Source organism: Schistocerca gregaria, chromosome 7, assembly GCF_023897955.1.
Source record: "Schistocerca gregaria isolate iqSchGreg1 chromosome 7, iqSchGreg1.2, whole genome shotgun sequence".
In the NCBI taxonomy this organism is placed as follows: Eukaryota; Metazoa; Arthropoda; class Insecta; order Orthoptera; family Acrididae; genus Schistocerca; species Schistocerca gregaria.
In genome coordinates this window covers 315,769,682-315,797,437 of record NC_064926.1, presented here as the reverse complement: position 1 = coordinate 315,797,437, position 27,756 = coordinate 315,769,682, and the positions used below count along the sequence as shown (strand labels likewise).

Here is a 27,756-nt window from a genome sequence, read left to right as displayed (position 1 = left end):
TGCACTCACGATTCATCACATTTACTTGCGACGGGTAATATGCTCATATTCTATCAGACAAGTCAATGACCGGACGTGAAGTTCATAATTTTGTGAAAAAAAGAGGCTCAGATCTCCCGCTTTGCAGTCCAATACCGTGACCATACAACCACGACGCCGTGGTTCTTGCGAAACGGTCAATGTTGTACATGTTGAGCTTGGTCCGTTCACTATTTTCATTTTCCTTTTTTCACATTTCATTAGAACTTATTCCTGATTTCATGGTTTATCTGTGTTCCGTTTCCGACGGGCCATTAAGATGAACATCAATCAACGAAAGCAAAAGTAGGATAATGGAATGTAGTCGAATTAAGTCGGAAGATGCCGAGGGAATTAGACTAGGAAACGAGACACTTAAAGTAGTAAAGGAGTTTTGCTATTTGGGGAGCAAAATAACTGATGATGGTTAAAGTAGAGAGGATATAAAATGTTGACTGGCAATGGCAAGGAAAGCGTTTTTGAAGAAGAGAAATTTGGTAACATCGAATATAGATTTAAGGGTCAGGAAGTCGTTTCTGAAAGTATTTGTATGGAGTGTAGCCAGGTATGGGAGTGAAACATGGACGATAAATAGTTTGGGCAGGAAAAGACTAGAAGCTTTCGAAATGTGCTACAGAAGAATGCTGAAGATTAGATGGGTAGATCACATAACTAATGAGGTGGTATTGAATAGAATTGGGGAGAAGAGGAGTTTGTGGCACAACTTGACTAGAAGAAGGGATCGGTTGGTAGGACATGTTCTGAGGCATCAAGGGATCGCCAATTTAGTATTGGAGGGCAGCGTGGAGGGTAAAAATCGTAGAGGGAGACCAAGAGATGAATAGGCTAAGCAGATTCAGATGGATGTAGGTTGCAGTAGGTAATGGGAGATGAAGAAGCCTGCACAGGATAGAGTAGCATGGAGAGCTGCATCAAACGAGTCTCAGGACTGAAGACCACAACAGCAACAACAACAACAACATCTACTGGACCATTTTACCACTAAAGATGGTGAGGGGGGCTGCCATGGGCATTTTACTTTGTCAAAAGGGGAGAAAGAAACGAAACTAAACCTCACGGGTTGTGACGGTATGTGATGTTACTTCAGAGATGGCAAAATCGAGTAAAATTTATAAGGAACTTGGCTGTATAAGTCCAGTTATCGGTATGACTTTGCACGTCCTCTGCTCTAGATGTTTGCTCTGACTCCGTTGGGAAGGTTTTCATAAGGTAGTTGCATCTTTCATTGAAGCAACCTGGCTTATAGATGTTTTAATCTGGTTCTTTAATCGTGGCTACTGGCAGTGGGACACAGTTGACATGCGAGATGATCTATTAGATATTTTTCTCGCTACGGGAGTACCTCAACAGCACCGAGGGAGTTAGTAGAGACATGTGTTGTGTGTGGACAAGCAGTGTCCTGTTGGAGAATAACACCACGATGCTGTTGCTTGAGAGGTGACATGTGAGGTGACAGGATGTCAGTGACGTGCCGTTGTGTCGGTAGCGTCACCTCAGTCACTACCGGCCATGACCTGAAGTCATATCCGATGGGTCTCCACACGATGACGTAAGGAGTATGCCTCTCCAAAATATTGGAAGGAGGGGGCTCTCCCCAGATCGCTGCCATACTCATCGAATTTGGCCATCCGCGCTAATGCAGAATCGATATTCATAGCTGAACACAATGCGACACCTTTCATGAACAGCCCATGCTTCCTGGTCACGACAGCACTCCAACCACAGCCGTTTCTGTTGCGGTGTTGACGGCAGTTTACCCCTAGGGCGGTAATTCCCTAATCTATCCGCCTCTAATCTCCGAACAATGGTGCGGGATAGCAGGTGGCCCACTACTTGTTTTTTGATGACAGTCGCAGATGTGAAGAGACTAAGATGTGCTTGATGCGCAATTCGGCAATCTTCCCTTACGGTGGTCAGACGGGATCCTCCGATAGCTGACGACGAGTATGCCTTCGCATGCATTCCAACATCGGGCCACAGTCACAATCGAATGCTCCACAAATCCGGATACTGCACGATTCGAGCAGCCGGCTCAACTCTGTCACGTGCTGTTAATGGTGTCGCTTCAGGAAGATCAACATGATCGTCCTTTTTTACGGTGCTTTGTATGTATGAAATCTAAGTCTGCTGTCGGATACAATGAAAACCATGGAGATGTTGCTGTCACGCCAGTTGCCGACCATTGAGTACACATTGTGGCAGCGGTGTGACAGTCTTGTAGGGAGCCTTACCACCGCCAGTAGCGGTTTTAACGGAAGTGTTTGTGCTTTGGGTATGCGCTACGACGGTGCCTTTGAGGGGGCGTGGCGGGGGCGGATGCGATATAAGCGCTGAGCTCGCCTGTCGCACGCACAGTGATCCGTCTCTGTCGACGAGTCTGGCAGCATGTCGCCTCCCAGGGTGAGTGAATGCGGCGCGTGTGGCTTTTGCGTGTTCAGTTCCAGTCTGCGATGCGCTGCGAGAGGTGTCTTGGTGTTACTTGCTGACGACTGTACGCCTACAATGTGAAGACTCTTACTTCCGACTCTATGCTTTATATTTGACGTTTTGTCATAGATGTGCACAGTGAATTTGTCATGAGTTTCTTCTGCCTTGTGAGACAAACAGACGGAGAAGACCCGTCGTATCTAATGATTGACTTTTTTTCTGGTGACGTTGCAGCATTCAGAAAGAGTGTGTAAATCTAGGCTGGATTGACGCTCAGTTTCCTTCTGTTCTTAATCGAAATTTTCTTTTCCACTGAAATGGGTTTTGCTCCGTGACGATGTAATGCGTTCCGTTGTTGCATTGTGTGTTACTAACCAGTTATAACTTCATTACTTAGTGGTTAAATAAGACTCAACAGTTGTCAGATAATTATTAAATTCAGCGTAATATCCGCCGAAAGCTGCAATATCAATATTTTATTTTCATTTCCGACTAGTTTCAGTCGTGGATTAGTGTCAGGTAGACATAGAATATAAATATGGCTTGGAAGGGCAGTACTTTGACATCAAAGACAGTAGCAAGCTATGAGAGTCGCTCTTATTGAACGTCATACCTCTACAAACACCTCAGTTTTTATTTCTACTTGTGTGACGTCAACGTCTTACCATGCTGTATTTATATACTATGTCAACCTGACGACAATCAATGATTACTCCCTTTATCCCGAGTGTTGCGAATTCACATCTTACGAATGCTGCGCCAGTAACTGGAAGCTGAACTGTTTTTGAATGCCAGTGTCGGAAGATGCTGAATCTTCATGGAGCAATAAACGCTTCTGACGAGTAATGCAATTTCCTAAGTGTTTCGGCTAATTATAAAGCACAAAGATTTTTGATTTTGGTTTGAACATTCACTCCCAAAACATTTTAGAGCTTCGGACTACTAGGCGAAATAAAGTATTTCAGTTACAATGTTTCTACTGTTTACAAACAGGATTTTAGATGGGAAAAAGGTGTGTAAGCTCTGCTTTGAAGATCGGAAAGTCTTTTCGGAAATTGGGCTGAGCGAACTAATGCAAACAACAAATAGTGTGTTTTAAAATTTTCCCAGTGAATTGAATGTTCAAACAAAATTCGGGCTTCCATCCGGTCGTCGTCTAATTCATCGCGCGATATTTCGACTGGGCACCTGCCAGTCATCTTCAGGTGAGCCATCGAAGAGTCCCCTGAAGAGCCGGTTGGTGTGGCCTAGCGGTTCCAGTCGCTACAGTCTGGAACAGTGCAACCGCTACGGTCGCAGGCTCGAATCCTGCCTCGGGCATGGATGTGTGTCATGTCCTTAGCTTAGTTAGGTTTAAGTAGTTCTAAGTTCTAGGGGACTGATGACCTCAAAAGTTAAGTCCCATAGTGCTCAAAGCCATTTGAACCAAGTCGTCTGAAGATAACTGGCAGGTGCCCAGTCGAAATATCGTGCAATCAATTAAACGACGACCGGCTGCAAGTCCAAAATTTGTTTGAACAAGCAACCAATTTTCGTCTTTGTCTTCCTGTCGAATAATTTAATAATTACGTGAAGAAAAAAATACATTTCATGGTTCGTGTGGTGGGTAATTGACCGACTAAGCCAATTATAGGGGGTACCAACGGTAAAATAAGGATTCTGAACCACGTTGCAGCTTGGTATTTTTCATAATACCAAATCCTTGTCAGCGAAAGAAGCGATGTCACCAAGGACAAATTGTGGATTTTGTTTCCATAGGCTAACACTTAGCCACTGAGATTAACATCTGAGAAACAATTCGAAATAATTACCTATCGCAATGTAAAAGATGCTCCAAAACATCGATCGCAGTGATCACGACAGCTAAATTTCGGATTATCGTACATACTGCGGAGGCTCTAAAAGCCACTGAGCAGGTCAGATCGCGACATGATACTGTGCTTTTATTAGTGTATAAAATGATTTAAGGTTAAACATGATTATGACGAGGAATGCCATTACAGCTATGTTTTTACACTTTTTTTTTACACTAGTCAAGGCCCTACCTCTATACTTAACAAAGTAATAACATCGAATAGACTTCCTGCGTCTTTTTCTCTTGTTTATGACGTGTGTTAGAGTCAGTGTAAATTTATACACACCTGTAACTACATAATCCTAACATCTGTGTTCGCAACTAATAACACCGAAAGCGTACAATTTGTGTAATCTTCTATGACACAGGGCAAGTTCGAGAAAAACGTGTTTGTGAGACTGAGAGTAAAATAAATTACTCTTTGGTTCAATTTCGTGCTGAGATGTAATAATAACGGCGACTTTATAGAGAAAGCGGAACAGCGAGAGCTGGAAACATGTTTGTGAAATAAAAGTAGCCTTACATTGTGCAGCATTTATAGAGTACGTCACTTAACGCCGATCGTAGATTTGGAGAATACAGCATAATCGCTCAGCAACTTTGACAACGAAACAAATGAGAAAGTTTGACAAGTTAGGAAAGTATTATATCTTTTCTGTCACATCAAATCAAAATGGGGGACGAAACATAAAGTTAGCATAAAGTACCTGTTTGAAAGGGCTGTATTATGTCTAACACAGCCACATTTGTATGGTATACCTCACTGACAGATTTGCGTGTTAACGCATGTGCTACCCCACACTATCGTAGTTGTCAACGTGAAAATATTTACGTCGTAACGTAACTAGAAATGTACTGCTAACGAACACTAATAAAAGGAATTGGTGCAGGGCTTCTTACAGCATTTTATCGGTCCAAATAATGAATTCATTGGACAAACTTCTCCTTCCTCAGAAATGACGTTACGTTGCAATTCAAATCTTTCCCAGTAAATTCGTATCTAGTACTTTATAGACCCTAATCGACACTCTAGACGGGCGATTGCCTCCCATATTCCTCCTCCCCCCCCCTCCCAATCTCAGCTTGTGCTCCGTCTATAACGATTTCTTAGTCGACGGCTCGTTAAACCCTGATCTTTCTATCTCCTTCCAACCCATTGTTGGAGGTGATGCGAACCTCGTTCTTCAGAAAATACAGGGTGTTACACAAAGGTACGGCCAAACTTTCAGGAAACATTCCTCACACACAAAGAAAGAAAATATTTTATGTGGACATGTCTCCGGAAACGCTTAGAGCTCGTTTTATTACTTCTCTTCAAATGACATTAATCATGGAATGGAAACACACAGCAACAGAACGTACCAGCGTGACTTCAAACACTTTGTTACAGGAAATGTTCAAAATGTCCTCCGTTAGCGAGGATACATGCATCCGCCCTCAGTCGCATGGAATCCCTGATGCGCTGATGCAGCCCTGGAGAATGGCGTATTGTATCACAGCCGTCCACAATACGAGCACGAAGAGTATCTACATTTTGTACCGGGGTTGCGTAGACAAGAGCTTTCAAATGCCCCCATAAATGAAAGTCAAGAGGGTTGAGGTCAGGAGAGCGTGGAGGCCATGGAATTGGTCCGCCTCTACCAATCCATCGGTCACCGAATCTGTTGTTGAGAAGCGTACGGACACTTCGACTGAAATGTGCATGAGCTCCATCGTGCATGAACCATATGTTGTGTCGTACTTGTAAGGGCACATGTTCTATCAGCACAGGTAGAGTATCCCGTATGAAATCATAACAACGTGCTCCATTGAGCGTAGGTGGAAGAACATGGGGCCCAATCAAGACATCACCAACAATGCCTGCTAAACTTTCACAGAAAATCTGCGTTGATGACGTGATTGCACAATTGCGTGCGGATTATCGTCAACCCACACATGTTGATTGTGAAAATTTACAATTTGTTCACGTTGGAATGAAGCCTCATCCGTAAAGAGAACATTTGCACTCAAATGAGGATTGACACATTTTTGGATGAACCATTCGCAGAAGTGTACCCGTGTAGGCCAATCAGCTGCTGATAGTGCCTGCACACGCTGCACATGGTACGGAAACAACTGGTTCTCCCGTAGCACTCTCCATACAGTGACGTGGTCAACGTTACCTTATACAGCATCAACTTCTCTGACGCTGACATTAGGGTTATCGTCAACTGCACGAAGATTTGCCTCGTCCATTGCAGGTGTTCTCGTCGTTCTTGGTCTTCCCCAGTCGCGAGTCATAGGCTGGAATGTTCCATGCTCCCTAAGACGCCGATCAATTGCTTCGAGCGTCTTCCTTTCGGGACACCTTCGTTCTGGAAATCTGTCTCGATACAAACGTACCGCGCCACGGCTATTGCCCCGTGCTAATCCATACATCAAATGGGCATCTGCCAACTACGCATTTGTAAACGTTGCACTGACTGCAAAACCACGTTCGTGATGAACACTAACCTATTGATGCTACGTACTGATGTGTCTTGATGCTAGTACTGTAGAGCAAGGAGTCGCATGTCAGCACAAGCAGCGAAGTCAACATTACCTTCCTCAATTGGACCAACTGGCGGTGAATCGAGGAAGTACAGTAGATACTGACGAAACTAAAATGAGCTCTAACATGTAAATTTAGCGTTTCTGGACACATGTCCACATAAAATCTTTTTTTTTATTTGTGTTGAGGAACGTTTTCTGAAAGTTTGGCCGTACCTTTTTGTAACACCCTGTATACTGTAGAGTCTTTAGCACCGTGGCGCTTCACTAGGTAGTAATTATGTGGATCTTCCGTAATCCGGTACGTTGTACATCGTTTGCTGATTTGTTATAGCTTCTCTCGACATGTACGTCCTGTCTTATACTCGCGATATTAACTTTTCATTTCAACGTACGGCACCGGCAATACTTGAGCATGCATATCCCCTATCATTTGAAAGTTGTACATTGAATCTAATCTGACGTACTTGGACCTCAGTAATTCAGTAGCTTCCTTTTCAAATGGTTCAAATGCCTGTATGCACTATGGGACTTAACCTCTGAGGTCACCGAGCGAGGTGGCGCAGTGGTTAGCACACTGGACTCGCATTCGGGTGGACGACGGTTCAATCCCGTCTCCGGCCATCCTGATTTAGGTTTTCCGTGATTTCCTTAAATCGATTCAGGAAAATGCCGGGGTGGTTCCTTTGAAAGGGCACGGCTGATTTCCTTCCCCATACTTCCCTCACTCCGTCTCTAATGACCTCGTTGTCGACGGGACGTTAAACACTAATCTCCTCCTCCTCCTCCTTCTCTGAGGCCATCAGTCCCCTCGAACTTAGAACTGCTTAAACCTAACTTACCTAAGGACATCACACCCATCCATGTCCAAGGTAGGATTCGAACCTGCGACCGTAGCAGCAGCGCGGTTCCGAACTGAAGCGCCTAGAACCGCTCGGCCACAGAGGCCGGCAGTTTCCTTTTCACTCTATTGATAAGTTATTTTTCAAATATTATCCACGTCTGGATGAGAAACAGAAATCTACTTCAACCGTTAAAGAGTCCTGTCTATCAACAATGCGTCACAGTCTTTCTTTTTTGCTCTGTTGAACGGAATTTTTTGAAGTGGAAATGATTAATACCTAAAGTGTGCTTCTAATTGTGGAATGATTATGTTAGCCTTCCGTTTACCAAATGTCTTCGCCACGAGAAGCGCTAATATCACCTTACCGCTAATATCACCTAACCTTGAATCTCTTGAGAATTTATGAGAGTTGTAAATGTGTGGCGAAGCTGACTTCACAAGCGCGCGCAGTTACGCAGTTCGTGTCTCGGAGAAGCTTCGTAATTCGTCAGAACATTCTTACCCGTTGTCACCAAACAAAAGATTTCTCACTTAAATCAAAGCCCTCGAAATATTCACCTGTTGAAGTAGGCGCTGTGTGTGGGATTCAGCATTCAAATGCAGAACTATGAGGATGGTTCGGATTAGCTTCCGGGCGTTCTGTTTCAGGGTTTCCGAAGCTTCATTATAAATGAATGCTGCGATCCTTCCACCGAAGGAAACGCAGCTGCTTTTTCTTACCTATCCCAACTCATTTGAGATATTAATCCATATGTTATGACCTTGAAGACAGTGCGACGTAAAAGACTAGCTTTCCTTCTATAATTCCGACTACACAATCCCTCAGACACTGATGTTCCTGGCCGAATACTTTTGTCTGGGGTACTGTGAAACGCTGAAGCGCCCACACTGTTGGTGACTAGCGCGTCCGGTAAGCCAGGTGCCTCTGCCAGTGTTTTTCCTGTGGAGCGCACTTTATCCCCAGCCTGTCAGCGTGTTTGTACTGACGCCAGCCGTCACCCACAATGTAATCGCACAGTGTTTGTCTGCACCGGGTTCTTTCGGTGCGAGCAGTGCTCACGCAGACTTCCAGAGCTGTTTCTCTAACAAATCTCCCTCGCTGATGAGGTCCCAAACAATTAAACTCGATGATAATCAGACAACTCGAGGCTGTTTTGAATTCCAGCACGTGTACTATCCCGTATTAAGCATGGTAATGTGCTTTATTTGTGATGTTTCCATGTTTTTGACCCACTCCCTGTAACTCTTGTCAGAGGAATACAGTACAGCTAAATACATCATGCACAGACATAAATTACGCTTATTATGCAAGGGTGGAGAGGGAAAGGGAGAGAGAACTTACGAAAGCTCCTCGTACGAATGCTAGATGAATATTGCTCGCCATTACGTTACTCTAACCAGACAGCACTGATACAATAAATGCATGATATCCAAAGAAAAGTGGCACATTTCGTCAGAGTTTCTGTAGTAGGCGCCACAAAGATGCTCATCCATCTCAAGTATCAGACGATACAACAGAGATGTTGTGTACCGCGGTGCCTTTTACTGTTAAAATTTCGAGAGCGTAAGTTCCTAGTATAGTCAACCTACAGACTGCTTCCTCCGAAGTATATCTCGCGAAATAAACATGAATGTAAAATTACAGGATCAACCAACAGAATCGCTCTTCCAGCGCACTATTCGTTTTCGGGAATGGTATGTAAATGTAAAGTATGACAGCAAAGGACCTGGGAGAGCAACTGAACGGAATGGACCGTGTCTTGAAAGGAGGATATGAGATGAACATCAACAGAAGCAAAACTAGGATAATGGAATGTGGTCGAATTAACTCGGGTGATGCTGAGGGAATTAGATTAGGAAATGAGACACTTAAAGTGGTAAAGGAGTTTTGCTATTTGGGGAGCAAAATAACTGATGATGGTCGAACTAGAGAGGATATAAAATGTAGACTGGCAATGGCAAGGAAAGCGTTTCTGAAGAAGAGAAATTTGTTAACATCGAATATAGATTTAAGTGTCAGGAAATCGTTTCTGAAAGTATTTGTATGGAGTGTGGCCATGTATGGAAGTGAAACATGGACGATAACTAGTTTGGACAAGAAGAGAATAGAAGCTTTCGAAATGTGGTGCTACAGAAGAATCTTGAAGATTAGATGGGTAGATCACATAACTAATGAGAAGCTATTGAATAGAATTGTGGAGAAGAGGAGTTTGTGGCACAACTTGACTAGAAGAAGGGGTCGGTTGGTAGGGCATATTCTGAGGCATCAAGGGCTCACCAATTTAGTATTGGAGGACAGCGTGGAGGTTAAAAATCATAGAGGGAGACCAAGAGAGGAATACACTAAACAGATTCAGAAGGATGTGGGTTGCATTAGGTACTGGGAGATGAAGAACCTTGCACAGGATAGAGTAGCATGGAGAGCTGCATCAAACCAGTCTCTGGACTGAAGACCACAACAACAACAACATGTATAGTATCTCCGTCACACATCAAATGATTGCTTGTGTAGAGAGAAAGGAAGAGTTTTAATATTCCGCCGCCGACGAAATGATTAGACAACGGAGCACGATGTCGAACTGGGGAGGAATCGGCTGCACCCTTCCAAAACATTCAACACAGCGTTTGTGTTAAGCGTTTTAGGGAATACGAATCCAGAGTCTCAGCATTAAGCCACCTTTATGGTTTTCAACAGACTCTTATATCATACTACATTTCGTGCAAAATTGTGCTAATTTCATGTAACTATGATGGAGGTGGATAGTAATAACGTTTCGTTTCTTCAAAGTAGGCCATGAAGGCTCAATAATATTGGGATCGGATGATTGTGGTGGCCAGGGAAAATGAGACAATTCATCTCCGTGCTCACAAAATCAGTTCCTGATGATGCGAGCTGTGAGAACAAGGGCGCTGTCGCTTTGGAATGCGTCACCATTGGTCACAACCATAGTACCATTGGATGGGCCCGATCAGCCAAAATCATTCCATAGTTCTTGGCTGTAATGTGTCCTAGCACAGTATCTGTGGAGATCATAGAATACCACGATGTTGCTACCCTGACTATCACCGAAACCCCGCTACGTTTCACTCTTGGGACGTGAACTGGGCCAGTATTTCTAAACAGTGTGAAACAAGACTCACCCCACTTTCTTCCAAGACTCACCCCACTTTCTTCCATTGCTCCACAGTCCATGCTTTGCGGGTTTGACTCCACGTTTTCCTGTCTTTTCCATTTGCATCACTGATAAGCGTTATGTAATTCCAGCTCGCCGTGCAATTCCCAGCTTATGGAGCCCTTCGTGTTATGCTGCTGACAATGTCCGAGAGAGAGACATTCAGTTTTGCAGTTACAACGGTCGTTCTCTTATTTTTCGTCGCAGGCCTATTCCATAACCGTCCCGTCAATACTACTCAACACACTCTTTAGTCCGCTCTGCGACTTAACGTCTGACATTTTTTCGCTTTCTGTATGTGAGGCATAAATCATCGATCTGGTGCCACATTTAACACCAAAGACTTCGTCTCCCTTGGTTACGGAAACATCTACCATACCAGCACCAACAATTTTTCACTTAGAATTCACTTAAAGCACTCGCAGCTACACAGAACGCTCTTCTGACCACGACTGACATCTGAAAAGTATTGAGCGCACTGAACAGGTGACGTTCGTCGTCAAATACATCATCGCAACCTGCCGGCTTCAATAAGCATGTGCATATGTGTTGAAGCATGCACTTCTCCAGTGTTATTTCTGTTCAACCCTATATATCTCACTCCAATCTCGATACCGTCATTTCAATCTGCATTACTGGCCATTAAAATTGCTACACCACGAAGATGACATGCTAGAGACGCAAAATTTAACCTACAGGAAGAAGATGCTGTGATATTCAAATGATTAGCTTTTCAGAGCATTCACACAAGGTTGGCGCCGGTGGCGACACCTACAACTTGCTGACATGAGGAAAGTTTTCAACCGATTTCTCATACACAAACAGCAGCTGAGAGGCGTTTCCTGGTGAAACGTTGTTGTGATGCCTCGTGTAAGGAGGGGAAATGCGTACCATCACGTTTCCGACTTTTGATAAAGGTCGGATAGTAGCCTATCGCGATTGCGGTGTACCGTATCGCGACATTGCTGCTCGCGTTGGTCGATATCCAATGACTGTTAGCAGAATATGGAATCGGTGGGTTCAGGAGGATAATACGGAACGCCGCATTGAATCCCAACGGCCTCGTATCACTAGCAGTCGAGATGACAGGCGTCTTATCCGCATAGCTGTAACGGATCGTGCAGCCACGTCTCGATCCCCGAGTCAACAGATGGGGGCGTTTGCAAGAAACAACCATCTGCGCGAACAGTTGGACGACGTTTGCAGCAGCATGGACTATCAGCTCGGAGACCAAGGCTGCGGTTACCCTTGACGCTGCATCACAGACAGGATCGCCTGCAATGGTGTACTCAACGACGAACCTGGGTGCACGAATGGCAAAACGTCATTTTTCGGATGAATCCAGATTCTGTTTACAGCATCATGATGGTCGCAATCGTGTTTGGTGACATCGCGGTGAACGCACATTGGAAGCGTGTATTCGTCATCGCCTTACTGGCGTATCACCCGGCGTGATGGTATGCGGTGCCTTTGGTTACACGTCTCGGTCACCTCTTGTTCGCATTGACGGCACTTTGAACAGTGGACGTTACATTTCAGATGTGTTACGGCCCCTTGGATCTACCCTTCATTCGACCCCTGCGAAACCCTACATTTCAGTAGGATAATGCACGACCGCATATTGCAGATCCTGTATGGGCCTTTCTGGATACAGAAAATGTTCGACTGCTGCCCTGGCCAGCACATTCTCCAGATCTCTCACCAATTGAAAACGTCTGGTCAATGGCGGCCGAGCAACTGGCTCGTCACAATACGCCAGTCACTACTCTTGATGAACTGTGATATCGTGCACCCAAATTGCGAGAAAATATAATCACATGTCAGTTCTAGTATAATATATTTGTCCAATGAATACCCGTTTATCATCTGCATTTCTTCTTGATGTAGCAATTTTAATGACCAGTGGTGTATAATGAATAACTTGTGTAAAGTATTTATGTGCGAATTACGTATGTTTTTAATGAAGAAGAGCGCGATTGACATTCGTGTCCAGATAGTCCAGCTTTCGTGTGTAAGGCTTTCTGTCAGTATGGTCAAGTAGCTAGTAAAACGGCAAGTCTGAGCGAAAGCAGTTACTCTTCAGTGCATACCATTATTTTTGCTCCAGATAACACAATATACATGGCCTGATAGGTGAGAGGGACAGATGTGAGGACCGTGATTCATCTGTGGACAAAAGAACAAAGCGGCGATACACTGACCGTCTAACACGGCGTTTGACCTCCTAGATAGTTTACTGAACTGCAGGGACTTGAACTTCCCTACTACTAGACCAGATGTTCGTCTGTTTACACAGAACGACGTATAGGCTAAAGTAATGTGTGCTTTCTACGAACTGTTCGCTTTGTTCTCAGAACTTGCCCGTTGGTGGGGAACTCTGAACTGCAGAAGCTTAGTCGCTTCGTGATGGTGAGCTCTCTGTAAATGGCTCATTTCCAGGAATCCGATTGCTGATAACTATTGAACAACGATGTTTCACAGCATCCGGAGAAACACTGCGCAATACTGTATTTGGCGCGGCCAGTCACCGATCTCGTAAGTCTGAGCGATGGCTGCTTTTCGAATATCGCTAAAAGGCTTTAAGCCATCAGAATATCTTGTGTTTTTAGGTCGTAATACCTTTTGCGCCCCCATTCGGTTAATGGCGAGTAATCAGAATCGTATAAGGCAACGCTAAAGGCTGGAGCAGTTAGTAAAGTTCGGAGTGAAAATTGCTATTTGAGACTGCTTCTGTAATCAGTATTTTCCGTACAGACATCACATGGGAACGCATCAACCATTAAATTATAAATTAAGGCTTGCCTACTAAAGAAGAGAAACATTAGGATGCGAAAGAAGAAGAAGAAAAAGAGACTTAGGAATACTACGTCTTCAGAACGACAATGAAGGTGCCTCGCATCTTAACATACTGTACAAAGAAACAGCCTGCGTATGTTTGTGCTCTCAAAACACGAAAAGTAGTCAGTCGATTGCTTTGAAATTCTGACATAACGTTGCATTCAACTACGTGCGCTGTTTTATGTACGTACTAGAGAGACATAATGGGAAACCTTGTTACCAAAAATCTCGAGAAATTCTTCGCCTATGTATTTTTAATTTTTCCACGAGACACTAATGAACAGTGAGACGGACATAAGCTACATATATTTTTAAACATATATAGTAAATATATATATATATATATATATATATATATATATATATATATATATATATATATATATATAGGGGAAATCCCCCCCCATGAACCATGGACCTTGCCGTTGGTGGGGAGGCTTGCGTGCCTCAGCGATACAGATGGCCGTACCGTAGGTGCAACCACAACGGAGGGGTATCTGTTGAGAGGCCAGACAAACGTGTGGTTCCTGAAGAGGGGCAGCAGCCTTTTCAGTAGTTGCAGGGGCAACAGTCTGGATGATTGACTGATCTGGCCTTGCAACATTAACCAAAACGGCCTTGCTGTGCTGGTACTGCGAACGGCTGAAAGCAAGGGGAAACTACAGCCGTAATTTTTCCCGAGGACATGCAGCTTTACTGTATGATTAAATGATGACGGCATCCTCTTGGGTAAAATATTCCGGAGGTAAAATAGTCCCCCATTCGGATCTCCGGGCGGGGACTACTCAAGAGGATGTCGTTATCAGGAGAAAGAAAACTGGCGTTCTACGGATCGGAGCGTGGAATGTCAGATCCCTTAATCGGGCAGGTAGGTTAGAAAATTTAAAAAGGGAAATGGATAGGTTAAAGTTAGATATAGTGGGAATTAGTGAAGTCCGGTGGCAGGAGGAACAAGACTTCTGGTCAGGTGACTACAGGGTTATAAACACAAAATCAAATAGGGGTAATGCAGGAGTAGGTTTAATTATGAATAGGAAAATAGGAATGCGGGTAAGCTACTACAAACAGCATAGTGAACGCATTATTGTGGCCAAGATAGATACGAAGCCCACACCTACTACAGTAGTACAAGTTTATATGCCAACTAGCTCTGCAGATGATGAAGAAATTGAAGAAATGTATGATGAAATAAAAGAAATTATTCAGATAGTGAAGGGAGACGAAAATTTAATAGTAATGGGTGACTGGAATTCGAGTGTAGGAAAAGGGAGAGAAGGAAACATAGTAGGTGAATATGGATTGGGGCTAAGAAATGAAAGAGGAAGCCGCCTAGTAGAATTTTGCACAGAGCACAACTTAATCATAGCTAACACTTGGTTTAAGAATCATGAAAGAAGGTTGTATACGTGGAAGAACCCTGGAGATACTAAAAGGTATCAGATAGATTATATAATGGTAAGACAGAGATTTAGGAACCAGGTTTTAAGTTGTAAGACATTTCCAGGGGCAGATGTGGACTCTGACCACAATCTATTGGTTATGACCTGTAGATTAAAACTGAAGAAACTGCAAAAATGTGAGAAATTAAAGAGATGGGACCTGGATAAACTGAAAGAACCAGAGGTTGTACAGAGTTTCAGAGAGAGCATAAGGGAACAATTGACAGGAATAGGGGAAAGAAATACAGTAGAAGAAGAATGGGTAGCTCTAAGGGATGTAGTAGTGAAGGCAGCAGAGGATAAAGTAGGTACAAAGACGAGGGCTGCTAGAAATCCTTGGGTAACAGAAGAAATATTGAATTTAATTGATGAAAGGAGAAAATATAAAAATGCAGTAAATGAAGCAGGCAAAAAGGAATACAAACGTCTCAAAAATGAGATCGACAGGAAGTGCAAAATGGCTAAACAGGGATGGCTAGAGGACAAATGTAAGGATGTAGAAGCTTATCTCACTAGGGGTAAGATAGATACTGCCTACAGGAAAATTAAAGAGACCTTTGGAGAGAAGAGAACCACGTGTATGAATATCAAAAGCTCAGATGGCAGCCCAGTTCTAAGCAAAGAAGGGAAGGCAGAAAGGTGGAAGGAGTATATAGAAGGTTTATACAAGGGCGATGTACTTGAGGACAATATTATGGAAATAGAAGAGGATGTAGATGAAGACGAAATGGGAGATACAATACTGCGTGAAGAGTTTGACAGAGCACTGAAAGACCTGAGTCGAAACAAGGCCCCCGGAGTAGACAACATTCCATTAGAACTACTGACGGCCTTGGGAGAGCCAGTCATGACAAAACTCTACCAGCTGGTGAGCAAGATGTATGAGACAGGCGAAATACCCTCAGACTTCAAGAAGAATATAATAATTCCAATCCCAAAGAAAGCAGGTGCTGACAGATGTGAAAATTACCGAACTATCAGTTTAATAAGCCACGGCTGCAAAATACTAACGCGAATTCTTTACAGACGAATGGAAAAACTGGTAGATGCAGACCTCGAGGAGGATCAGTTTGGATTCCGTCGAAATGTTGGAACACGTGAGGCAATACTGACCTTACGACTTATCTTAGAAGAAAGATTAAGAAAAGGCAAACCTACGTTTCTAGCATTTGTAGACTTAGAGAAAGCTTTTGACAATGATGACTGGAATACTCTTTTTCAAATTCTAAAGGTGGCAGGGGTAAAATACAGGGAGCGAAAGGCTATTTATAATTTGTACAGAAACCAGATGGCAGTAATAAGATTCGAGGGGCATGAAAGGGAAGCAGTGGTTGGGAAAGGAGTGAGACAGGGTTGTAGCCTCTCCCCAATGTTATTCAATCTGTATATTGAGCAAGCAGTAAAGGAAACAAAAGAAAAATTTGGAGTAGGTATTAAAATTCATGGAGACGAAGTAAAAACTTTGAGGTTCGCCGATGACATTGTAATTCTGTCAGAGACGGCAAAGGACTTGGAAGAGCAGTTGAACGGAATGGACAGTGTCTTGAAAGGAGGATATAAGATGAACATTAACAAAAGCAAAACGAGGATAATGGAATGTAGTCAAATTAAATCGGGTGATGCTGAGGGAATTAGATTAGGAAATGAGACACTTAAAGTAGTAAAGGAGTTTTGCTATTTAGGAAGTAAAATAACTGATGATGGTCGAAGTAGAGAGGATATAAAATGTAGACTGGCAATGGCAAGGAAAGCGTTTCTGAAGAAGAGAAATTTGTTAACATCAAACATAGATTTATGTATCAGGAAATCGTTTCTGAAAGTATTTGTTTGGAGTGTAGCCATGTATGGAAGTGAAACATGGACGATAACTAGTTTGGACAAGAAGAGAATAGAAGCTTTCGAAATGTGGTGCTACAGAAGAATACTGAAGATAAGGTGGATAGATCACGTAACTAATGAGGAGGTATTGAATAGGATTGGGGAGAAGAGAAGTTTGTGGCACAACTTGACTAGAAGAAGGGATCGGTTGGTAGGACATGTTTTGAGGCATCAAGGGATCACAAATTTAGCATTGGAGGGCAGCGTGGAGGGTAAAAATCGTAGAGGGAGACCGAGAGATGAGTACACTAAGCAGATTCAGAAGGATGTAGGTTGCAGTAGGTACTGGGAGATGAAGCAGCTTGCACAGGATAGAGTAGCATGGAGAGCTGCATCAAACCAGTCTCAGGACTGAAGACAACAACAACAACAGGGGAAATTTTCTCACAAAGATCTCAAAATGTTTTTGACCGACTTACTTCAAATTTTTATACACGATAAACTAATAAACATTTAGACGCACATAGCCTAATTACTTTTTAAAATGACAATATTGTATTTATCGTCTATCGGCTTATGATTGTAATTCTACTACAGAGTCTGAAACGTCCTAAGCTTTTTAATCCCACCCATTCGCAGATTAAAACTATGCGAAATACTGTCACTGAAACTAATATCCTCACACATCCACCAGCTGCTGAGGTCTCCCTCATGTCCTATACACTAATGGTCTCAACCGACTTATTTACAATCAAGGTTTCATTTCCAATAACAATAAACGAGACTCAATGTCAGAGGGAGAAGTAGGAGAACAGAAAACAGAGGTGGGGAGGCAGTGGACATACAGAGGAGTGGTGGAGATGGGCGAAGACGTGGGGAAGCAGGAGTTCTGTAGATGTGTATCAATTACCCATAAATATTTAGCCGTTGCGAAGCATTGCCCAGGTTCCGAGAATCACTAAAACATGTGCTGCTGATAGGCCAGAACACAAGCGAACATTGTGATACTAAACATACTAGAAACGTATGCATTATCTTTTCTTTCTTATCCATTTAACCAGGCAGAGCCGCAGCAACGCGTAGCCGGACACAGCTAATTAGAAGTAAATTCTTTCCATGTTTAATTATCGAAGATCGTGTAAAAGTCATGGTGCTTTAAATTTCACAAATGCAGTTTTTTTATGTCTGTGTAATAACAAGTCTGTATAAGCGTAGCGTAATAACGGTTAAACATTCAGTCAGAAATGCAGTTCTATGAAAAATGAATTTTTAGGAGACTAGAAAAAATAGTGTAAGCTGCGAATTTGCTGGACATTGCAGTTCGTGACAGAGGAATTGGAGGCTAGTTTTCGCTCTACATGGGACTGTCCTGATATCGATTCGTGGAATAAGTTTGGAAGTATGGGAAATCATGAGATAGGGTGAAAAATTTTGAAGGAAAGCAAAGCATTGAAACTACGCAAAAAACGGTGCTGAATTGGCTGATGCTGATGACAGGGATGTTATTCTCTGTTGACGAAAGGAACAATTTCGATGCGTTCACACCATAGCAATGAATGTCAGTGTGTTAGCACATTTCTGCTTCTGAGGAGTGATCCTCAATCATTTCGCCTGGAGTGAGGTATGTCGCCTGTCGGTGAACTTCCAATATTAAGAACCTCGTCATAGTTTCAGAGACTTGAGTTTGGCCAAATACGTCCACGAATGATCCGTACGATTTCCTCAAGAATAAAATGAAGAGTATTACAGGTTGATTGCGTGACACACGGAATGGCAGCTCCAACAGATTCCTTTTAAAAGTCGGGCGCAGAGCAACCGGCGGGCAGATAACTGCAGCATGGCTTGCGTGTTGCAAGGATAGCTGCCATTGTGCCTGTGGGAGAGACAGGATGTTCCAAACAGCTTTTCTCTGCTTGTGCTACGTGCTGCCCTCTTCAAGTGCCAGCCCGCGTTAAATGAAACGTTACGTTCAAGTAACGGACCGCGTCTTCTAAATAAGTGTAATCAAACAAGTACTCTTAACATTGGCAAAGAGGAAACATGGGCAGCTTCAGATAACAAATACATATAAACGTTTAGATAACAGATTGTTGCATAATTTAGTAGCGTTTTTGTTTTGCATATTAGTACTCCGGTTACTGTGGGCTTATGTATCGATTGTCATTCTTTTATTTCTAGTTCACTGTTGCTGTCTGAGTTTACGTATTGTCATTTCATCATTTGGAGATAGTGAGTGTTACTATGGACGCTAGAAAATGGAATGCCAAATGGAGAAATCGGAACACTTCCGATACATTCCTCTGTTTGAGTTTAATATATCGGCGACAGCAGCAGAGGCAGCCAGAAATATTCACACCGTGTATGAGGATAATGCCATTGGAAAGAGGACGGAAAGAAAAGGGTTTTCTCGTTTTAAGGAAGATCTTTTTGACATTAGTAATTCTCCACGTGCAGGAAGACCTTCGTGGTTTGAGGAAGATAGTTTAAAATGTATTAGACCACGTCAGTGTACTAGAGAACTGGCAAATGTAATAGACTGTGATCATTCCACCATCGTGTGACACTTGCATGCAATTGGAAAGGTTCAAAAATGGGGTATACTGCACAAGCCAAGATCACAAAAATCTGTGGGCGGCAACATGTGCATCTCTGGCTGCTCGTCATCAATTAGCTCATGAACAACACCGGATGGACTCTTAATTCCAAAATACAAAAAGAAAGGAATGGATGAGCGTAAACAAAGCAGCATCCATCCGCAGAAAGACCTGCTCGCATCCGCAAAAGACAACGTTATCCATCTCGAGGAACAGCGATGGTGTGCTGTACTACGAATTGCTTGCCCGAGGTGTAATCGTGATTGCTGATATTTTTGTCAAAAACTGAGACGTCTTGCACACGTAGTGCAAAAAAACGCCAGGAAGACCTCGTGAAGCGATGCTACTACACTCCTGGAAATTGAAATAAGAACACCGTGAATTCATTGTCCCAGGAAGGAGAAACTTTATTGACACATTCCTGGGGTCAATTACATCACATGATCACACTGACAGAACCACAGGCACATAGACACAGGCAACAGAGCATGCACAATGTCGGCACTAGTACAGTGTATATACACCTTTCGCAGCAATGCAGGCTGCTATTCTCCCATGGAGACGATCGTAGAGATGCTGGATGTAGTCCTGTGGAACGGCTTGCCATGCCATTTCCACCTGGCGCCTCAGTTGGACCAGCGTTCGTGCTGGACGTGCAGACCGCGTGAGACGACGCTTCATCCAGTCCCAAACATGCTCAATGGGGGACAGATCCGGAGATCTTGCTGGCCAGGGTAGTTGACTTACACCTTCTAGAGCACGTTGGGTGGCACGGGATACATGCGGACGTGCATTGTCCTGTTGGAACAGCAAGTTCCCTTGCCGGTCTAGGAATGGTAGAACGATGGGTTCTATGACGGTTTGGATGTACCGTGCACTATTCAGTGTCCCCTCGACGATCACCAGAGGTGTACGGCCAGTGTAGGAGATCGCTCCCCACACCATGATGCCGGGTGTTGGTCCTGTGTGCCTCGGTCGTATGCAGTCCTGATTGTGGCGCTCACCTGCACGGCGCCAAACACGCATACGACCATCATTGGCACCAAGGCAGAAGCGACTCTCATCGCTGAAGACGACACGTCTCCATTCGTCCCTCCATTCACGCCTGTCGCGACACCACTGGAGGCGGGCTGCACGATGTTGGGGCGTGAGCGGAAGACGGCCTAACGGTGTGCGGGACCGTAGACCAGCTTCATGGAGACGGTTGCGAATGGTCCTCGCCGATACCCCAGGAGCAACAGTGTCCCTAATTTGCTGGGAAGTGGCGGTGCGGTCCCCTACGGCACTGCGTAGGATCCTACCGTCTTGGCGTGCATCCGTGCGTCTCTGCGGTCCGGTCCCAGGTCGACGTGCACGTGCACCTTCCGCCGACCACTGGCGACAACATCGATGTACTGTGGAGACCTCACGCCCCACGTGTTGAGCAATTTGGCGGTACGTCCACCCGGCTTCCCGCATGCCCACTATACGCCCTCGCTCAAAGTCCGTCAACTGCACATACGGTTCACGTCCACGCTGTCGCGGCATGCTACCAGTGTTAAAGACTGCGATGGAGCTCCTTATGCCACGGCAAACTGGCTGACACTGACGGCGGCGGTGCACAAATGCTGCGCGGCTAGCGCCATTCGACGGCCAACACCGCGGTTCCTGGTGTGTCCGCTGTGCCGTGCGTGTGATCATTGCTTGTACAGCCCTCTCGCAGTGTCCGGAGCAAGTATGGTGGGTCTGACACACTGGTGTCAATGTGTTCTTTTTTCCATTTCCAGGAGTGTATATAATAACGCCCGCCCTCATTCAGCAAGACTGACAAAAAAACACTATACAGTAGTTGGGCTGGAAAGTCACTTCCCACTCAACGTTATTCACCTATCTTACGCCCTTAGATATTCACCTTTCCTGTTCTTTGTCGAACAACTCTCAAAAAACTTCCTTTCCGAATGAAAATACGCTCTGAACATGGCTCGACGTGTTCTCCGCCTCGAAACCACGTAATTTCTAGTCACGGAATCGAAATATTACCCCAGCATTGGTAGATTGTTGTAAATAGCAAAGGAGAATATATTATTGATGACTAAATTCTCTGTTATATGTATTAAACTTATGGAAGAACGCTACAAACTTATGCAACAACCCACTGTATAAGAATACAGAATCTCATAGCAAGACACCATAGCTTCGTTGTTATCAGGGGCGATCAAAAAGTTTCCGTTTGAGGGTGTTGCTGCAGTGTATGTGCAGCGTAGCGCGACTCCGATGCGGGTATAAGGAACACCGGCGGGGAGGCAAGTGATTAGTGTGGAATTCGTGTTTTTAGGACGCGCGTGCAGTAAATGCGAAAACGTGAACTATGGTGATGTTGTTACCAAATGCGTCCAAACAGGACCAATGTGCTGTTACTATTTTCTTGGCTATCGACGGACAAACATCGGTAGGAATCCACCGGAGAATGAATGTGCATGGAACAGCACGTCTGTCGGAAACCACCATTGTGAAATGGTGCGCGAAGATCAGTGCTGGGTGCTGCTGTTTCATGATAACGCATATTCCCTATCGGAATTTTCGCAGCGCAGAAGTTATACCAACTCAAGTGGGAGGCACTTTCACATCCGCCCTATAATCATGATCTCTCCCCACACTATTTTCATGCCCTCAGTTTCTTAAAAAAGGCTTTTTCTATTGAGTTTTTCCATTAACTGTCTAACGTTATCTATAGTGGAAGCATTCCATTATTGACAACTGATCGAAAAACTCAGTAGACCTTTAGAGAGCAAACCTGAAAAATCACAGGAATATGACAAAAATAAGTTCTAGTCAACACATCGAAAATAAAATTATATAAATTAACAATGGAGTCAAACTACTAGTTGCTGACTTTCTATACTTGCGTAAACTGAATACAGTGGCCGGCCGGAGTGGCCGTGCGGTTCTAGGCACTACAGTTTGGAGCCGAGCGACCGCTACGGTCGTAGGTTCGAATCCTGCCTCAGGCATGGATGTGTGTGATGTCCTTAGGTTAGTTAGGTTTAATTAGTTCTAGGGGACTGATGACCTCAGAAGTTAAGTCGCATAGTGCTCAGAGCGATTTGAACCATTTGAATACAGTGGCAGTACGGACAGCAAAAGAAATAAATAGTGGCTCGGAGTTCTTTTAGCGAATTAAAATGAGTTTCCGAAAGCTCGATTTAGTTTCCGGTTTCCGATAAGTCTTAAACGGAAAGTTAAAAATAAGTGTGCGTTACTTGTTTTGACGTATGGGACTGCCATATGACCTTCTAAAGAGAAAACCATTTAAAATTGAAAGGAAAGGAGTTAGATCAGGGCTGAATTTCCCGTTTTCGTCGTAGTTAGTAGAGATGGAGAACAAGCTCGGATTGGGCAAGAGGAGAGAAGGAAATCGGCCGTGTCCTTACAAAAGAACCATCCTGGCATTTAAGAAAATCACAGCGAAATTAAATCTGGATTTCCGGACGAGGATTTGAATCGCTTTTCTCCTCCCAGACACGAGCAGTGGAGCCGCTCCCCCGATCCCCCCTTCCCTCTCTCTCTCTCTCTCTCTCTCTCTCTCTCTCTCTCTCTCTCTCTTTCTTTCTTTCTCTCTCTCTCTCTCTCTCTCTCTCTCTCTCTCTCTCTCTCTCTCTCTCTCTCTCTCTCTCTCTCTCTCACACACACACACACACACACAGTAAGAACTCTCACTATCATGGGATACCGACGAGAGGGTTATCAAACGTCAAACATTTATCTGCCTCTTCATTATACAAAGTTTTGACACAATTTTATTAACTTATTTTTATTACGTCACTTTCTTGTCTGCTTATTCGGTACAAATTTCACAATTGATTTTAAATTAAATTCGCAATGAGCTAGGGACTTCAAACTTTCAAACAAGGACGTAGCCAAGGAGGGGTGGGGGGGCGGTCCAGGGTTCCGGATCCCACCCCCCTTACCTCCCCTGTCAGCTAAATGAAATTACACGTGACCGAGTTGCCGCGTGTACTTGTGGATTTTTCATAGCTATGACAATACGTGTAAAATTTAGAAGGAAGAACATGGGGCACATGCAGTAGATAATTCATGCACGAATAGGTCACTTAAGTCACTAACAGTTTTACTACACAGAAAATATATGAATTGCTTACTATTTTTAACAGTGGACTCGCATTCGGGAGGACGACGGTTCAATCCCGCGTCCGGCCATCCTGATTTAGGTTTTTCGTGATTTCCCTAAATCGCTCCAGGCAAATGCTGGGATGGTTCCTTTGAAAGGGCACGGCCGACTTCCTTCCCCATCCTTCCCTAATCCGATGGGACCGATGACCTCGTTGTCTGATCTCCTTCCCCAAACAACCCAACCCCCTTATGATTTTTAAAGACATCTACTCTCTGCACTACTTGCTATTGTCCATTGCATCCGTCCCAGGTTCTTCGTTTAAAATTTTACGAATAGGCCCTATTTTTATAGGTATTAAAAATTCACAAGCATAAATTTTCAGGACTATGTGTATGGGGATAGGTGAAATTATTTTATACTTTAAAAAAACAATTTTAAAAACGTGTTACGTTAAAAGGATTTTTTATTTAAACAATTTTTATGAAAAGGCTTACGATAGGGTAAGAATGTTTCTCTGACTCTTCCGTATTATTTCAAATATCAATTATATAATCCAAAGGAAGAAAGCCAATCGGTTTATGAAAGGGAAGTGACGTTATTCCAACAAATGGAATGCATTGTGGAACACAAAGACGCAATTGTTGGGCTCACAATGTTTGCTACGAAGATCATGTTGCTTCAACTAAAAATTCTTTGTAGAGAAGAAAGAAAAATATGAGCAAGTACTTACGCATTACATGCTAAGGGCTATTAACAAGTGGACTCGGATATCGCTGCTCATCACTGGGCCACTGAACTGCCGGCAAAATATTTTCTGACACTTTCGAATGAGATAAAAATTATTATAAATATAGCGAATATGTATTCCTCGATTCTGGGTAAGAGATTATTTTATCAAAAACTTGTAGAATATTCTCAAATGTGAGTCTCGGGAGCAAAAAGTGTTCCTAGGAATGCGTTGTCTCTATACAAAGTACGTCGCGATTGATAAAATGATTCGGAGGCTGAATCAGCCATGTGTCCTTCAGAGACGCCCTTCTTCCAGAAAGTCACGCTTAATCTTGAGAAGGAGATTACTCGAATCCTGATGATAAGCTGCAGACGGATTTTGGCAGACGGAGAGATGACTGAAACAGGTAGTAACGTGTGCCTGTTTCTGGACAACTTCTCACAGATATCTCAGACAATGAACCTGCGATTCCGTATCGTAATGCCAGTTATAGCAATGTATTGTTTCATTGTAGTTATTTTCACTAATGTACGTCAGTAGTTTGTCAAACTAACAGTCATGTTGGTTCGTCACGGTATTTTGTGCCATCATTGGTTGTCACGTTGAGAACAGTGAAGTACCTTCTGTAGTCTGTAGCGGCGCAATCTTGTGAGATAATCATCGTCCACCTGTCATCTACATTTTCACTGTCTAGGGAGATGTGACTGAACCATTAGTAAAAGATTCTAGACCACCTGCCTCTATTTTTAGTTGATTTATCTAGACCAGATTCTTTCTCGATGTTCCAGAGATGTTGATTTCGTGACTGTGCAAAACACATTTCGGGACTTGAGAGGGAATAATTTTTGCTAGTTCCGTTTCGTGGTCTTACTAGATTGTTGCTTATTGTAGTCAGTATTTTACCAGTCACTGATGTGTTACCATCGTCACCCGTAACACATACTGCTGAGTAAAGGCATTCTTCAGACCTGCCCATACATTACAGGGTTAAGCTGCACGGATCCCAATTGTTCCTGCATGGTTTAGTTTCCTCTACACACTTTCCATTTAATCGACACGAGGTTTTTTTTAGCTCTTGGAATCAAAGAAATTGTATTCTTACTCCGAATACTATCGATCCGCATCGCAAAACTAAACCATAACACGCAGATAGTATCTGAAAAGATAAAGTCTACCCCTACATATTGGCTCCGTCTGCTCAGCCACGTTCAAGCCCCCCCCCCCCTCCCCCCTCAAAAAAATAGGGTTTTAAATGAATACATTAAAAAAAAGTGATTATATGCTCCCAACTCTCCATTCGAAGGTGTGTGGAAATCGACAGACTGCATTCCAGAGTTCATTCGGACCAAGAACCAGAAAACTACTTGCCAACGGTTTTAATATCACCAAATCGTGACAACAGCAGTAGAATAAGTCTAGCTAATAAGTTCCAACGACCTTTCATGAATCACAGGGAAAATCTCGGTCCTCGACTTAACGCCGTAAAATATGAACCATCCTCAACAGGAAGGGAACAGGGCAAATTTGGGGGGGGGGGGGGGATTTCGCTTTATCGATGGGGAAAAGCCGCTTGACCAGAATGTGAGCGTGGCGGCAGTAGACAAAACCTGGTCAGCGATCCTACCCGTCATGTAATCGATTACATAAAAAAATCTGATTTTGTTTGTAACATTTGTCCCTTTGTTCTTTTACATGAACTTATACATTGTTTTCTAACTATTGATTTTATCTTACATATATGTGATTTGCTGTGCCAAACGCGAAATAAATACAGAAAAAATCACTGTGACAAATAATTAGCGATTCACTGCATTATAAGGAGATAAGAAAATGAGTGAGTAGTTTACTGTGCTCGACTGAATAACTTCTCGAGAAATTTTCCATGCGGTGTTGTAGCACGCCACACAAAATATTTTTATGTCCGAAATCTGCTACATTGTTCATCTGCCTCTGCTGTACGGAAGACACGCGTGTTGGCGCGTACGTACTCGATGCATTGTCTCTGTGGAGCGGAAGCTTCTTTCTGTGTATAATCCCACTGACGTAATGCAGCCTGTCTCTAAGCTATCGGCCCCGTCGATTTACTTGTGTCAGCTGGCGTAGCGGCTAGGACCGTTGGGAGGAAGGAAATTCTTATACCCTTGCAGACTCTTTGATTTAGGTCAGCCGTAATTCCGCTAAATTACACCTGGCAAATGACAGCCTACTGTTCTAAAAAGAGGCGCGGCCCATTCGTTCTTCTGTCGCTTTCTTAGTATCTTCGTAGATGAGAGATAGGTAATTTATAAAGGCAGGAAGGAAAATCAGGGTTCACGTTCCGTCGACGACGTGGTCATTAGAGACGCAGCACAAGCTCTGATTGGGGAAGGAAACTGCCCGTATTCGCTTTAAGCGATTTAGGGAAATAACGGAAAACCAAAATTCACATAGTCGGTCGGGAAACTGTACCGCCACACAGTCGAGTACGAGCCCAATGTCTGATCACTGCACCACCTCACTCGATGATAACTTATTTTCGTAATCTGAAGCTAGGTTCGTACTTACTAATTTCGAAACCTGAAAAGGAGGGGTAGTGAGGCGCATAATTCATGGTCGTCATGCTGATAACTACACTTCTGGCCATTAAACTGCTACACCAAGAAGAAATGCAGATGATAAACGGGTATTCATTGGACAAATATATTATAGTAGAACGGACATGTGATTACATTTTCACGCAATTATGGTGCATAGATCGTGAGAAATCAGTACCCAGAACAACCACCTCTGGCCGTAACAACGGCCTTGATACGCCTGGGCATTGAGTCAAACGGAGCTTGGATGGCGTGTACAGGTACAGCTGCCCATGCATCTTCAACACGATACCACAGTTCATCAAGAGTAGTGACTGGCGTATTGTGACGTGCCAGTTGCTCGGTCAAAATTGGTGAGAGATCTAAAGCATGTGCTGGCCAGGGCAGCAGTCGAACATTTTCTGTATCCAGAAAGGCCCGTACAGGATCTACAATATGCGGTCGTGCATTATCCTACTGAAATGTAGGGTTTCGCAGGGGTCGAATGAAGGGTAGATCCAAGGGGCCGTAACACATCTGAAATGTAACGTCCACTGTTCAAAGTACCGTCAATGCGAACAAGAGGTGACCGAGACGTGTAACCAAAGGCACCGCATACCATCACGCCGGGTGATACGCCAGTATGGCGATGACGAATACACGCTTCCAATGTGCGTTCACCGCGATGTCACCAAACACGATTGCGATCATCATGATGCTGTAAACAGAACCTGGATTCATCCGAAAAAATGACGTTTAGCCATTCGTGCACCCAGGTTCGTCGTTGAGTACACCATTGCAGGCGCT

General features: G+C 43.7%; 1 protein-coding gene across 3 annotated transcripts in view; it reads left to right on the top strand.

Annotated features, from left to right (window-relative positions):
* The window catches only part of LOC126281263 (solute carrier family 2, facilitated glucose transporter member 1-like), a 510,926-nt gene that overhangs the window by 227,737 nt on the left and 255,433 nt on the right, over nt 1-27,756 (top strand). Inside the window, exon 1 of one of the 3 annotated variants that reach the window (XM_049980077.1) lies at nt 2,389-2,439. The exons of the other annotated variants lie outside the window; for them this stretch is intronic. Within the exon in view, the coding sequence (XP_049836034.1) occupies nt 2,425-2,439 (15 nt within the window). The 5' untranslated portion in view covers nt 2,389-2,424. Of the gene's footprint in view, nt 1-2,388; nt 2,440-27,756 lie in introns of those variants that run through there. 3 annotated transcript variants of the gene reach the window in all.